Here is a 13,001-nt window from a genome sequence, read left to right on the forward strand (position 1 = left end):
GTCTGCCTCAAACCAAGATACCCCCCCACCCGCAAACCCACCCACCATCGTCCCCCCCCCCCCCCCCCAGCTCAGAGCTGCATGCAAATCTCTGGTGTCATGCGTCAAGCAACAATACGGTGTACAGTCGGATAATTCTCTTCTTACCACGAAGCTCTAACGAATGTGTCTGACGGTTTGCGAACAAATCAGTATTAGCCAACATTCCTGCCCCCGCCCACACACTTTTCAGTTGTTCTTTTTTTTTTTTTTAAACGTCATAACGAGGATCAAAGGACGGTAAACTTCAGAAGTGGCTTTTTCATGCTTCCATTTTAGATTTGGAACGTGCAGGTGACATGCGCAAGCACGCGGGTACGTTGTTGGTTTAGATTGTAAACAGCAGCCACACAATGTATAGGTCTGATAACTAATTGCCTTTGGTATGCAACATCGTGGGAGAAAAAAAGACCGCAAGGAAAACGCCTTATGAGAACATATGATGCACAAAGTGAATGTGGGGAAAAATATCAGTTTTCATTTCATTAAAAAAAAATTCCCAACTAAAATGTTGCCACCTACAACCCCCCCCCCCCCAAAAAAAAAGCACTTTGCTTTATCCTTTTTTTTTTTTTTAATCCTTTGTCACTATCCCTATCAAATGTTGGCCTGCAATGAAAGTATTTACAAAAACGATGCATCTCCTTATTTTTTTGTTTGTTTGTAATAAAACGGAATGAAAAGAGACGCACTCTCTCCGCATACTTTTTTTTTTTTTTTTTTGTCAAAGTGTCTGTCCGCGTCAAATGTCGCATTCGCCGAGCACGTTGGTGAACGTGGGAAGGGTATCTACGTTCATGTCTAATAATTGTTCTCTCCGCCAGAGTACCACAAGGCTCAATGCTAGGCCCCTTATTGCTTGCAGTGCATCCAAAAAGCATGGACAGTGCTTCAAATTTTCCACATCCTGTGATGCTACAGCTTTATTTTTTTTTTTATGAAATAGTTTTTCATTCCATCCATCCATCCATATTGAACACGGCCTATGCTGGTTCGGGTCACCAAAGGCGGACTACACCAGGGCTGGACACCCATATCAACTCCGTGTCACCGAGTGGGAACGGAACCCAAAGTTGTTGCAAGTTCCCAAAAATGACCAGTTTCCTGCATTCAACTTTTTATTTAGCGTTCCCCTTAACGCAAAGCATCCAGGCTTTTTTGCACCACCCCCCTCCCTCCGTCCCCTCCCAAGTAATCGGCGCATCAACTTTGACATTTATCAAAATAGGAATAAGAGCAAGGAAGCGGGCGTGCGCTTGCACACGCGTTGGGCAATGCAGACGTTCCAACTTCACATTGAGGAAGTGAAAATGGACGATGGCAGCTTTAGTGCGAGTGCTGGCGGGGGGTGCGGGGTTAGTTGAAAATGTCTCGAGGAGGACGGCGAGGAAATGAAAAGAGGATAAAAATGGTGACATGTTCCTTTTTTTTTTTTTTTTTTTGCAAGATGTTGGGAAGGTTTGAGCCGCGCGGCACGGATCCCAAGTGCCCTGGGCAGAGGCCACAAAAACTACTTATAAACAAAGGAAAACCACGGCTGGAAATAACACGCTTGTTTGGGTTGCGCAAGAGAAACGAGGTCGGCCGCGAGCGCGCTAGTCGATCGTTCGCCATTAACGTACTCGCCACGGAAAAACACGATTGGAATGTTGCTTTTCGGGGAGGTCGTGAAGGGGGTTCACATTCACACTGTGTTCCAAATGATTATGCACATGGCGTTTAGGTACATGTCTCAAAAACATTTTCAGAAATTTGTGACACCCCCCCCCCAAAAAAAAAAAAAATCCCTTGAAAAATACTTTTATCAATTGTGACTTTTTGATGGAACACAATTTTGTTGTTTCTCCAAATAAATCTGACAATCTCATCACATTTTTGGGGTAAAAATAAGACAATTCTCCTTAAATTGCGCCTTTATTTCTCCCCCCCCCCCCCCAAAAAAAAAAAAAAAACACCAAATCCAAACATTTGTTCATTCATAACTCTTTTTTTATGCATGTAAGATTTAAGTTGACGCCTAATTTGTGTGGTAGTTAAAAACAATCTTGAGATGCTTTGGGGGGAAAAAAGTGAACCCCTGACCTCAACCCTATTGAGTTTCTCGAGTAGAAATACCAGAAGTACATCTGCTTAATGTTTTGGAACACAGTGTATTTCATATTTGTATTTTTAGTGGCCCAAAGGAAGTTTTTAAAACGTCAAACATTGCCTTGATGTTCTTTTCCCTTTTGTTTCACTTGACGAGCAAAACAATCACTTGGGGGTTGATTGAGAGCAGTTGACAGGCAAAAAAATAGCAACAAAAAGAGAAGTGATGACCCCCCCCCTTCCCCGAAAAAAAAAAAAAAAGATTAAACTGTCCAATTTGTTGTTAGAAAAATAGTAAAAAAAAAAAAAAAAAAAAATAGTAATATGACATCTGTACGATGTCAAACGTGTTCCCAGTTTGTACTCTGTCAAGTGTCCAAACGCACGTTCCGGCCTCCGGTTCCCGTCGGCGTCGCCGGCAAAAGTCCGCTTCAGTCTCGGCGGGGAGGGCGGCCCCCGCCCCCCGCCCCCGCCTCAGTTGACTTTGAAGATGCTGAAGACGTGAGGCGAGGCCGACGGGTTCCCCACCGTGTGCAGCCGGAAGGACGGGCCCGTGACGGTGTGCAGCTCGGTGCCCTTGTCCAGGCGCAGGAGGCCCGACACCTGGCACGGCTTCAGGAAGTGCGACGGGTGCGGCCCGGCCGACGGGGTGGTCCCGTAGCCCTCCATGCACTGCAGCTTCTGAGGCCTCTGGCCGCCCGTCACCACGTCCAGCTTGACGTACTGGGACTCCTGCTCGTTGAACAGGACCTGCGCGGACCACAGCGCGGCGGCTTCAAAACCGCCACTTGGACTGGATTCGCACGCTCCGTTGGAGGGAACCTTTTTCGGGAGGGGGGCGTTTACCTGACAAAAGAGGAAGTAGACGCCCGGCTTCTCCACGATGAAGGTGCCTTCCTCCTTGTTGTAGCTCACCGCTTTGCTCATGTTCAGCACGCGCTCCTCCCAGCCCTTGATCACGCCTCCTTCTCCCACTGCGACCACCGCAAGGACAATGTCGGACCGACGAGTAACCCGCGGCGTACCCGCCCGCGACCCCGACCCTGACTTCGACCTCCCCCCCCACCCCGCCCCTCCTTTACCTTGCTGGGAGGAGACTTTAGTGACTGTGGAAAGAGAAAAGCAAAGTCAATTAAAGCTTTTTTTTTTTTTTTTTCGGATGATTTGCGCAGACGAGGCATCTGCCGGGCCACTTACTTTCGAAATGCGACGCCGCTTTCTTGCCGTTTCCGTGCTTCCCGCGTAGCGTCCCCCCTGTTTTTTTGTTTGTTTTTTTTTTTTCGGGACAGACAGAACGCGAGTGTGACAAAGAAAACAATCCTGCGGTTCCGCATGCGAATCCGTCTCTTAACGCCGCGCTCATTTGCCGCCATCTCGTCGCCCTCTTAACACACTTAGCAGATGGCCGAAGGCTTTCCCGTCACGTGCTTTTCATATATTTCCCCCCAAACTGTTCTTTTCATCATCGGAGCGCGCTGGCCGCCCGTTCGCAGGGAATCCAAAAGAAGCGTCCAATGTAAACGGAATAAGGGACACAAAGTGCTGGAAAAGCGAATCCGGAGGGCCTGCAAGCTGCCGGCGTCGCCGTGCAATAAGCTCACTAAAGCTGCTGGCGAAAGATACGCAAAGAAAAGGAAGCACAGTACCGATTTGCCTCCTGTACTTCATTAGAATAAAGCGCAGACGTCCGGGATATCATTCAAAGCGATGCCTCGGTTCTCGACCTCAATCCGTTCCGGAAAAAGTGATTTGTTCAAAAACCAAATCAATGTTTCCCATTACAATGAATGGAAAAAGAAATAATGCGTTTCAAGCCTTAAAATGTGGCTTTTTAAAGCGTTTTTTTTTTTTTTACCTTTTCCTGATAATAAACTGCATTGTTGGAATACATTTATACTTTAAATACTTAATATAAATTTTTTTTTTTGCTTTTTTTACACGTGTTATGTCATATCCATTTTTCTTTTTTGGGGGGGGGGGTGTTTGAATTGACAATAACAAAACACGTTGCGGGTGGGTTAGCTGCTTGCGCCCCGCGCCTAATGTTATTTCCGGGTTTTTGGGTCGCTGTGGGAATTCACAACAAAGCGCGTCGTGGGTCAGCTGGTCTGGCCCCGCACAATATATAATTTCCGGGTTCTGTCTGGGCCGTTCGAGCACCGATTTTCGTTCGAAAACAGAAGCAAAAAAATCTCGAAATTTTCGTTCAAAAACGGGGACGTCCAAGAACTGAGGCTTTACTGTACTTTCAATCGACACTAGTCTTGTTCTACTGTTTTGTCTACGTGTTGCACTGCTCTTTTTTTTTTTTCTTTCCAGGTATTCATTGTTGAAAGGGTTCTGACTGGCCGATTATCGACGCTAACTCTTAGCCTGCCAATGGTGTTTTCTGATAAGTGTGAGCATTAAGCTAGCGGCCACAAGAGCACCCCGCACTGTAGTTTGCCCACCACGTGTAGCGTGAAGGGTTCGGACGTCATCATCGAGGCTGTTATAATTGCCGCCAATGATTGACAGGTCATCAAATCATAGCTGCGTGTGGGAGTGGCGCCCCCCCCAAAAAAAATCAATTTGACGCCCCGAAGCGTGCAACAAGGCCTCGTCCCGAGCCAGCTGGTTTTCTGGGCCGCGAGGCCGCTCCGGTCAGACCTGTAATTTCTGCCACAGCCGTCCAGCTGCCTACTGCTTCCTGTGTCGACTTTTAGCTGCGGCCCGAGTGGCGTACGGCCCAAAACGGCGTGCGTGAGTGCGCGCGTACCGTCTCGCTTCACTCTCTGGCCGACGAGGAGCTCTCGCTTCTCCAGAATGAGCTGCACAATGGCCTTCCTCTGCGTGTTGACCTGTGTACAAACACACACACACACACAAGATGAATAAGTGTGCACACCCCCACCTCCCCCTCCACTTGCACTTTTTTAGCGCTTGGCCTCGCTCGCCGCGTCTTTCTGGGAAAGAAAGCAGATTTGCGAAGCCAGCAGAGTTTGAAACGCTCGGCACGGGCGGGGGCGGGGGTGAGGGGGGAGGCCCCCCACTGGAGGCGAACGGACAGCTCGCGTCGCTCTCCTCGCGGCTCGTGTTGCAAGCGTCGGCGCTCCACGTGTCCCGAGCGAGCGCACCAAATCTGCACGGCTTTGTGCATGGCCACACATCATAGCAATCCCTCCGATTGCAAGAAATGTTCTCTTTTTCTTCTTCTGCTGTCTTAACCCTTAAAGACAGTTCCTCACTGATTTTTTTTCCATATTTCTCAAACGTCTTAAATGGCAATTCTTCTGTAGTCCAACAAAACAAAAACAAAACAGACAATGCCATGGCATCGTGACTGCATCCTTTGAAAATTTGGAAAAGCATATTTGCTTCCATTTATCACAGATGCCTAAATATCATTTTTTTTTTTAAATGCAGAAATAAATATCAGCCAGGGTCGTGGTATGGTTAGTAAAGTGAACTCTGGAAAGGTTGTTCACATTTGTCACAAATGTCAAATGTACATTTTTGAATGGAAAAATGAAACAGACACTGAATCCGTTCCAGACTTGGGAAGACATATTAAGGAAAAAAATAAGTTTGCATTTGTCGCAGATATGCACCTGCAAATTCTTTTGGGGAGTTAAAACAAAACAAAAAAAAAAAAAACTGGCCATGCATCATTTTCGCAATCACTTTGTGAATCATGTGGAAAGGGTAGGAAGGCATTTGCCACAGATACTTACATGTAAAGTCAAATTTGGATTTAGGAGTGAAAAAAAACGAATAATTTGCGGCTTTCCGGTAAACTGTGATTTTTTTTAACAAAAGACAATAAAAGCGTGGGTTCGAAAGTGGGAAATATGTATTTAAAAAACCCACCACACAACCCCCACGATGATTCCCGTAACCACATGCACGAGTTAAGTGGCATAACCACTTTAAACCCCCCCCAACCCTCCAAAAACAAACAAAAAAAAAAAACAAAAACAACATCACCACCGCCAGCAACTTTGCTCCTAGTTAGTTGTTTGTTGTGATTGTTGTTGCGGCCCCGACCTGCTCGAGGCGCTCCTGGAGAATGTGGAAGGACTGGGACAGGTCCCGCGTCTGGCGCCAGGTCCACGCCGTGAAGAGGGCGCTGCAGGCGGCCACGGACAGAGCCAGCAGCGCCAGCGAAGCCCACAGCGTCCGGAGCTGTCGCCGCCGCGGGGCGATCCGATGCATGCTGACTCAGTCGCCGCCGCAGCCGCCGCCGCCGCCGCCGCCGCAGCCCCCGCCGCCGTCGATCATAACACGCTGCACTCGAGCCCCCCCTGGCCCTCGGCCATGGCTGCTTAATGAACAAGCGTGGCCCGGCGTCTCGCTTCCCTTCCCCCTTTTGGGCTCGTGTCGCTGGGGGGCTCCCCCTTCTCGTCGTTATGCAGACTCCAGGCGCATGAGCACCGACCGGGGGGGCTCCCGAGTTGAGATCTGACGCCGAGAACCTCGTCCTCCCCTCCTGTGTCTCTCTGTGCTGCACTTTTTCTTTTTTCTTTCTGTCTTTTCTTTTTTTAATCAAATCAACTTGACTCCCGTGTGGAACGGCGCTCGGTTCCCTGAGCGGCCACACGAGGGCGCCAGAGTTTAAGCGAACGATCCCCTTCCTCTTTTGCCTTGCCTGACTTTGCACTTTTCTCACAACTGGAGACATTTTTTTTCCCTCGTAATTCATTATTCAAGGCGCTTATTCTCACAAGGGTATCCCTGCTAACTTGGGGTGAAATGTGTTTTTTTCTCACAATACTTTACGTTATTCTTAGAAAAGTACACCTTTTTAGTGTCGTGATGTTAACCCCCACCCCAAAATATGTTTTCTCCTTCTATTACGACTTGATTCTTGAGTTCAACAAATTTCTTGGAATATTCAAACGTTAATCTGGGATTTTTTACTTTTATAATAACACCAATTTATTCTTGTCAAAGTATTTTTTTTTTGCTGACATTGCTATTAAATATATTTAAATTAAAAAAAATCGAATCATAACCATGATATTAACACAACACTATTTCGTGTAGAATTTTATTCTTGCAAAATTCTAATTAAATATTTTTAGTATTGGGACTTCCGTCTTATATCGCAACTTCCTCCTTGTCAAATCAAAATAAAATCCTACCATTTTCTAACCGTACTGTTGGGAAAAACGACATTTTTTTTTAACGTCGTATCAAGACCGTACTAAAAACAAATGCTCGTGTAACTTGTGCATTTCAATATTTGCCCGTCTGTCATATCAAGAGTAACATTTGGATGTTTTAGGTTTCCATGTGCGCCGCGATTGGCAGGCGACCAGTTCAGGGTGCAACCCCGCCTCCTGGCCGATGACAGCTGGGATTGGCTCCAGCGCTCCCGCGACCCTCGTGAGCATAAGCGACTAAGAAAATGGATGGATGGAAATGACGTGGTATTTTCTTTTTATATTTCAGCCACTAGAGGGCACTATCTACTTTTTTCCCTAAATGGAATCCTGCCCTGCCACATACCCACAGTGCAACTTTTTCACCACTCCATCCACGAGTTAATTTGTTTTCGCTCCCTCTCGTTTTCTGGCCCCTTTCTTTCGTCGTTGTTTTTCTCTCCTTTTCATTCCCCCCTCCGCTTTTTTTTCTCTGCTTTTCTCACTGGTCGCATTGTGTCAGAGGGTGGGTGGGGAGGAAATGAGGAATTTTCAATTCCGCAGTCCTGCAGCCGCCGCCCGCGCGCTATTAATAGCATCCGCGTCTCTCGAAGGCTGACTAATGACTCGTGTCTTCTTTTTCGTTCTTTCTAAATCTCGCAGATGTCGGCGATGACGCGCGCAGACCTTCGTCAGGCGCATTCCAGTGGGATTCACTGATGAGGTCACAAAAGGGAAACAGGAGTTCAGAACGAGACCGTGGGCGTCTTCTGATTCGTCCCTCAGAGTCGGGAACAACGGAAGTGAGCTCAATCTCTCTCTCTCTCTTTTTTTTTTTCCAAGCAGTCGCTGTGGCTTTAAGATCACTTAAAAAAATAAAAAAGGGTGGAGGCAAGCTGTCGTGTTGTCGTTCGACGTGCACTGCCGCGCGCGACCTTATTTGGACATTTTAGCCGCGTTTTTCGGCGTCAGCCGCGAGTCACGTGACTCGTCGACCGGGGGGGGGGGGGGCGTAAAGGGTCTCTGAAAACAGAACAAATAAAGATCAAGCGGATGGAGTATTTTTGAAATTCACTTAATTGCTTTTGAGCGTGACGAAATGCGTCCGTTTTGGGGTTGGGGTAGTTACAACGTTAGTCTCGTAATATTCCAATTTTTGTTTTGGAGAGAAATACATCTTTATGATCCTATGAGCATTGGAGAAATAATCATGAAAAAGTGAAATCTGTTCAACATTTTTGGCATTGGTTTCAATCATTATCCATCCATCCATTCATTTTCTTAGCTGCTCATCCTCAGAAGGAGCCCATCCCAGGTGTCCTCGGGCAGGAGGAGGGGTGCGCCCTCAACTGGTCGCCAGCCAATCACATGAAGACACACAGCGGTCGCACTCATAATCTCACCTAGGCGCAATTTGGAGTGTCCAATTCATGTTGCATGTTTTACCCTTAGAAGAAGAAGAAAGACGTTTGCATGATGTGGGTCGAAAGCGGAGTGCCCGGAGAAAACTCACGCAGGCACGACGAGGGCGTGCAAACTCCACACAGGCGGGTCCGGGATTGAACCCGGGACCTCAGAACTGTGAGGCCAACGCTTTGCAGTCATTTAAAGCAACTTTGAAAGAGAGAGAGAGAGAGAGTTTCTTTCGGCTTGTCCCTTTCGGGGTCGCCACTGCGTGTCATCTCAGATGAACGCACATATGTTTGGCTCAACTTTTACGGCCTCCCGCTAATGCACAATACAAAACACCACAGACGTGCTAACAAAATGGACGTTGACGTTGGGGCATCGGGTCCACTCGGCTGGACGTCCACCCCGACTTTTTGGGGAGGTTCGCGTGTGAAGACCGCACCAGACACCCCCACGAGGCGCTTCCATGACGTCGCGTGGACTGCGCAGAATGGCTCCAGTGTGCACCGCGGCGGGGGCGCGACTTCTTTTGGGTCGGTCCCAGCAGGGAACAGGGCCGCTACTGTTTCGGCACCACGCACGCGCAGGCGTGGCCGGCGAGGGCCACGAGAGAAACGAGTGGATTTTCGTGGCTCTAAAAATAGACGTGGAGCCCAGCTCGGGCCTGCGCTTGGCTTTCATTCTAGGGTCAAAGTTCAGCAGATCCCAGCTGACTCGAAATGGGTCGGCAGTTCATTACAGCGCACGGACACAAACAACACTTTTTGTCACACTGTGGACAATTTAGTGAAAAGGTGAGAAGGAGGAAGGGAGGGAGGCGCGTCTTTCTTTCGAATGAGCCGCAAAGAGCCCACCAGGCCCTTTTTTTTTTTTGTCTCGTTCATTGTTTTTATTTCCACATGGCGTCGTGCGTCATTGATGGCGGCCCCTCCCCTCGCCCTCTCTGACGCAGGTGCGCGTGCCCGCTTGACGAGCGCGCGCCCCCGTCGTTTAAAAACGCTCGGGAGCGGAAGGAGCGGAGCACACGAGTGTCACGGAGCTAGCATAGCATTAGCATCGAATGCCCGAGCGTGGATGGAACTAGAATCGCCGGAACAGGTTTTTTTTTTTTTGTGTGTGTGTGGCGTGGACCTAATATTTCCCCTCTCTTTAGCGCGTTTTTATTTCTGAGTGCAGACCAGGTTTGACGTGACGTGACGTTCACGGACTTCGTTTGCGTGAGACTTGCACTGCGGCCAGGTGGGAGCGAACCTCCTTTTGGGATCTCTTCGTCCTTCATCGTAAATCTGTGAACTTTATTACTGTGGCTCTTGTGAAGGTGAACACGATATTCTATTTTTTTTTTTTTTTTTTAATCCAAAGGCGTCTATTCCGTGAAATGCTAACTGTGGCTCCGTGCAATCTCTTGCCGGCGTCGAGTTTGTGAGCACACTTTGATCCTCCGTTTTACTTTCCAACAGTCCTGTGTTTTCTTGAATATGCTTGATCCACGTGAGTTTTGAGAAGCCGTCGTGGAGGTCAGCGCACCTCAGTAATGTTGCTCTCGTTTCAGTGCGCTCACAAATGGACGCACCTGGGCCCGTTGACTTGAAGAATTAAGATGCTATTCTCTTGCATCATATTCCAAATGGCGTTGAAATGGTTATTATATTACTTCACACCGTCAGTAGAGAACCTCACAAATTTGCCGTTCTGCATGATTGGGGAATTTGGACAAAAGCGGTGCTTTGCCATCATCTTAGTGGCACTTTGAGGAGTTTTATTTTGACAAAATGTACTGTTGCCATCTTGTAGTGTTTATTGGCAGTTTGAAACATTTGGGGGTTGTGGGGGGTGTCGGATACTTTAATATTTCCACTATTTGAGGCAAGGCCCCATCGGAACAAGTCTTTATTCTGCCGGTCATTACACGTCGCTGGCATAAATCACTGAACAGAGACAGATGATTTATTGTTTTAAAAAAAAAAAACAAAAACTCATTTTTGTCACGGGCCACGTTTCACTTACGGTTCCCGTCAAAGGGCTGTTATGACCATTAAAAATGTTCGATCCTCATCAAATTTACATATGAAATTTATGAACTCGTTTTGGAATCAGAAATTGAGAGTAATGGGTTACTTGTAAGCTTTTAATATCTCTACGCTGCCATTTATGATGTGACAATTTGAGGTTTTGGTACAGATATGAACAAAAATCATGAAAGCTGATACATATGATTTGCCTTCACGGGCCACATGAAATCATGTGGCGGGTCCGATCAGGCCCCCGGGGCCTTGAGTTTGACACCTGTGAATTAGAGGAACTTGCACAATGGTTGTGTAATTTTAATATTCATGACTGCAGGATGTTGGTTCCCGTTTTGCAAGATGCCAGTCGTGTTATGTCAAAAAGTGTCGGGGTCGACTGACGCGACGCGCTCGCAGGAGCGAACTATTGTTTGGAAACGACAAATATTTCAGGGGTTGGGGGTCGGGGGACGCAAAGCCGTTTCCTGCACGGGTCTCGCCGAACAATGCTCAGAGATGTGGCGACCCGCATGCGCTCGCGTCTGAGGAGGGATGTTGATAAAATGGCGGGCGACAAAGTGAAGCTGCACAATGGAGATGATGATGATGATGATGATCACGCCATGTTACATAAAGACTTGAGGTTGCAGCCTCATCGTGTCACGTCAGTCAATACAGCTACCTTCATAGCAAAATTGGTGAGGAATTAACAACTCTAAAAAAAAAAAATTGCTTACAGAGGATGGCAAAGCACTACTTTTGTCAAAGAAACTCCAATTCACTTCAAAGTAGTCCCGCTGGCACCGAGATGCCCCCAAAGTATTACTTTTACGGCTTTGACCTGCGCGCAAAAAGGGCAAAAATACTGTTTCGATATTCTCTTGATGTCAAGGAACTGTGTGGAAGTGAGGAGTGGCGCTCCAATGAGTCAGAGCAAGTGTGGCCACCTTGTGGCATCTGTCGGTTACTGCAAAGGTTTTGTAGATTTTTTTTTTTTTTCTCTTTGCAGCAGGATGTCTTTTTGGCATTTGAATGGACCTGACCGTTGTGTATTTGCAGGCCTTCCGTTTGGGCCCCATCGAAGTCCAATGTCCTCGACTCCTTCCGGGCAAATGCGACCGCTGCGCCGTCTGTAGAAGGGGCGAGCGTCGGACGCCGACCGGCCGCGGTGACACCTCCGATCGGGCGCCATGTCCCTCGGCGCGTTCCACCTCATGCAGACTCTCAAGAACTCTCCCGCCGCGCTGCGCCGCCGATTCCGCCGCGACCGAACCGAGTCGCTGTCCCACGGCGACCCGCTCTTCAAGGTCCACTACCTGGGCACCGAGAAGATCTTCTCCCTGGACCGGGAGCAGGCGCGGGACGCCATCGGCCGGCTGATGGCGGGCGTGGCCGGCGGCAAGAAGCTGAGCAAAGAGCACGCCTTGGTGGTGCGGCCCCGCTACGTGGAGGTCAAGGAGCTGAGCACGGGCCGGCAGCTCGCCAAGACCTACTTGCGGGACATCGCGTACTGCGCCGCCGACGACGACCGCCCCAACGTCTTCCTGTACATCTGCAAGCACCACGGGCAGCAGCTGCAGTGCCGCGTGTTCTGGTGCGACCGGGCCGAGCGGGCGCTGGACATGACCGGCTGCCTGGCGCGCTCCTTCCAGCGCGCGCTGAGCGACTGGCAGCGGGACGGGAGTGCCGCGCCGTCGCCGAGCGCCGAGGAGTCCGCCGGCTCCCCTGCCGCCAAGAGCGCCACGCTTCCTGCCGGCCTGGGGAAAGGTAAGCGGTCTGTGCTGTGCTTTGCGTCATATTCCACCGTCGTATCTGTGAGTGTGGCTTGAAAAGGCGTGGGTGACGCGTCGGCGACTGGCTCGCCACTGATTCAGCGCCTGCGTCTTGTCTCACCCAGTTCACTGGCGGAAGAGGGGGTCCGTGTCCCGAAGCCCCCTTCGAGCCATCACCAGACGAGGGTCCGCCTCCGACAGCTGGAGCTGAGGGGCTTCCCGCACGGTACGGATTGGTGGCATTTTCGCAGCTTTAATATTCCGAACACTCGTGGACGCTGGGCGATGCTGTCACGCCCCCCACCTGCATAATTTTCAGATTTTGAAGATTCCACAAGATTTTTTTTCTCATCCATCCATTTTTAATGTTATCTTTACAAAGACCACAGTCAAGTGCCTGCTTCAAGTTTTATTTTTTAAATCAAGTGTCCTTTTACAGTTTTTTTAAAGTGAAATATGTATTTTCTGGTATATTAAAATGTTTTTATATGCCTTTTTCTCCAAGCGTTGTCACACGGTCTCAGGCAAATATCCGATGACGAGCGAGTCCTTTTCCGCAAGTC

At 48.8% G+C, this 13,001-nt stretch overlaps 2 protein-coding genes across 7 annotated transcripts; one reads left to right on the forward strand and one right to left on the reverse strand.

Moving 5' to 3' along the window:
• Nucleotides 1-929: 929 nt before the first annotated feature.
• tnfsf12 (TNF superfamily member 12) lies at nucleotides 930-7,768 on the reverse strand. The gene is made up of 6 exons (XM_061808122.1): nucleotides 6,154-7,768; nucleotides 4,886-4,967; nucleotides 3,325-3,381; nucleotides 3,210-3,233; nucleotides 2,974-3,101; nucleotides 930-2,877 (listed from the first exon to the last, which is right to left on the reverse strand). The coding sequence occupies exons 1-6, from the start codon at nucleotides 6,319-6,321 to the stop codon at nucleotides 2,602-2,604; spliced, it is 735 nt and encodes a 244-aa protein (XP_061664106.1). The 5' UTR covers nucleotides 6,322-7,768; the 3' UTR covers nucleotides 930-2,601.
• A 149-nt stretch (nucleotides 7,769-7,917) lies between these two features.
• On the forward strand, nucleotides 7,918-12,942 carry si:dkey-19b23.8 (uncharacterized). 6 transcript variants are annotated; one of them, XM_061808124.1, is made up of 4 exons: nucleotides 9,620-9,758; nucleotides 9,837-9,978; nucleotides 11,726-12,433; nucleotides 12,564-12,942. In XM_061808124.1, the coding sequence occupies exons 3-4, from the start codon at nucleotides 11,857-11,859 to the stop codon at nucleotides 12,647-12,649; spliced, it is 663 nt and encodes a 220-aa protein (XP_061664108.1). In that variant the 5' UTR covers nucleotides 9,620-9,758; nucleotides 9,837-9,978; nucleotides 11,726-11,856; the 3' UTR covers nucleotides 12,650-12,942. The 6 variants fall into 6 exon arrangements, with proteins under 6 accessions (XP_061664112.1, XP_061664108.1, XP_061664110.1 ...); XM_061808126.1 differs by having other exon boundaries at nucleotides 9,837-9,899; XM_061808125.1 differs by having other exon boundaries at nucleotides 9,623-9,758; nucleotides 9,814-9,978.
• Nucleotides 12,943-13,001: the final 59 nt, after the last annotated feature.

The sequence above is a fragment of the Syngnathoides biaculeatus genome, chromosome 21 (assembly GCF_019802595.1).
Source record: "Syngnathoides biaculeatus isolate LvHL_M chromosome 21, ASM1980259v1, whole genome shotgun sequence".
In the NCBI taxonomy this organism is placed as follows: Eukaryota; Metazoa; Chordata; class Actinopteri; order Syngnathiformes; family Syngnathidae; genus Syngnathoides; species Syngnathoides biaculeatus.

What these genes read in the sequence shown, in the direction of transcription:
- tnfsf12 (XM_061808122.1), bottom strand. Translation starts at nt 6,321, where the DNA reads ATGCATCGGATCGCCCCGCGGCGGCGACAGCTCCGGACGCTGTGGGCT. An exon ending in TCCAGGAGCGCCTCGAGCAG is followed by an intron (nt 4,968 to 6,153) that starts GTCGGGGCCGCA and finishes GTTTGTACACAG; the next exon opens with GTCAACACGCAGAGGAAGGC. An exon ending in CCAGAGAGTGAAGCGAGACG is followed by an intron (nt 3,382 to 4,885) that starts GTACGCGCGCAC and finishes ACAAAAAAACAG; the next exon opens with GGGGGACGCTACGCGGGAAG.
- si:dkey-19b23.8 (XM_061808128.1), top strand. Translation starts at nt 11,857, where the DNA reads ATGTCCCTCGGCGCGTTCCACCTCATGCAGACTCTCAAGAACTCTCCC. An exon ending in TCCTGCCGGCCTGGGGAAAG is followed by an intron (nt 12,434 to 12,563) that starts GTAAGCGGTCTG and finishes TGTCTCACCCAG; the next exon opens with TTCACTGGCGGAAGAGGGGG.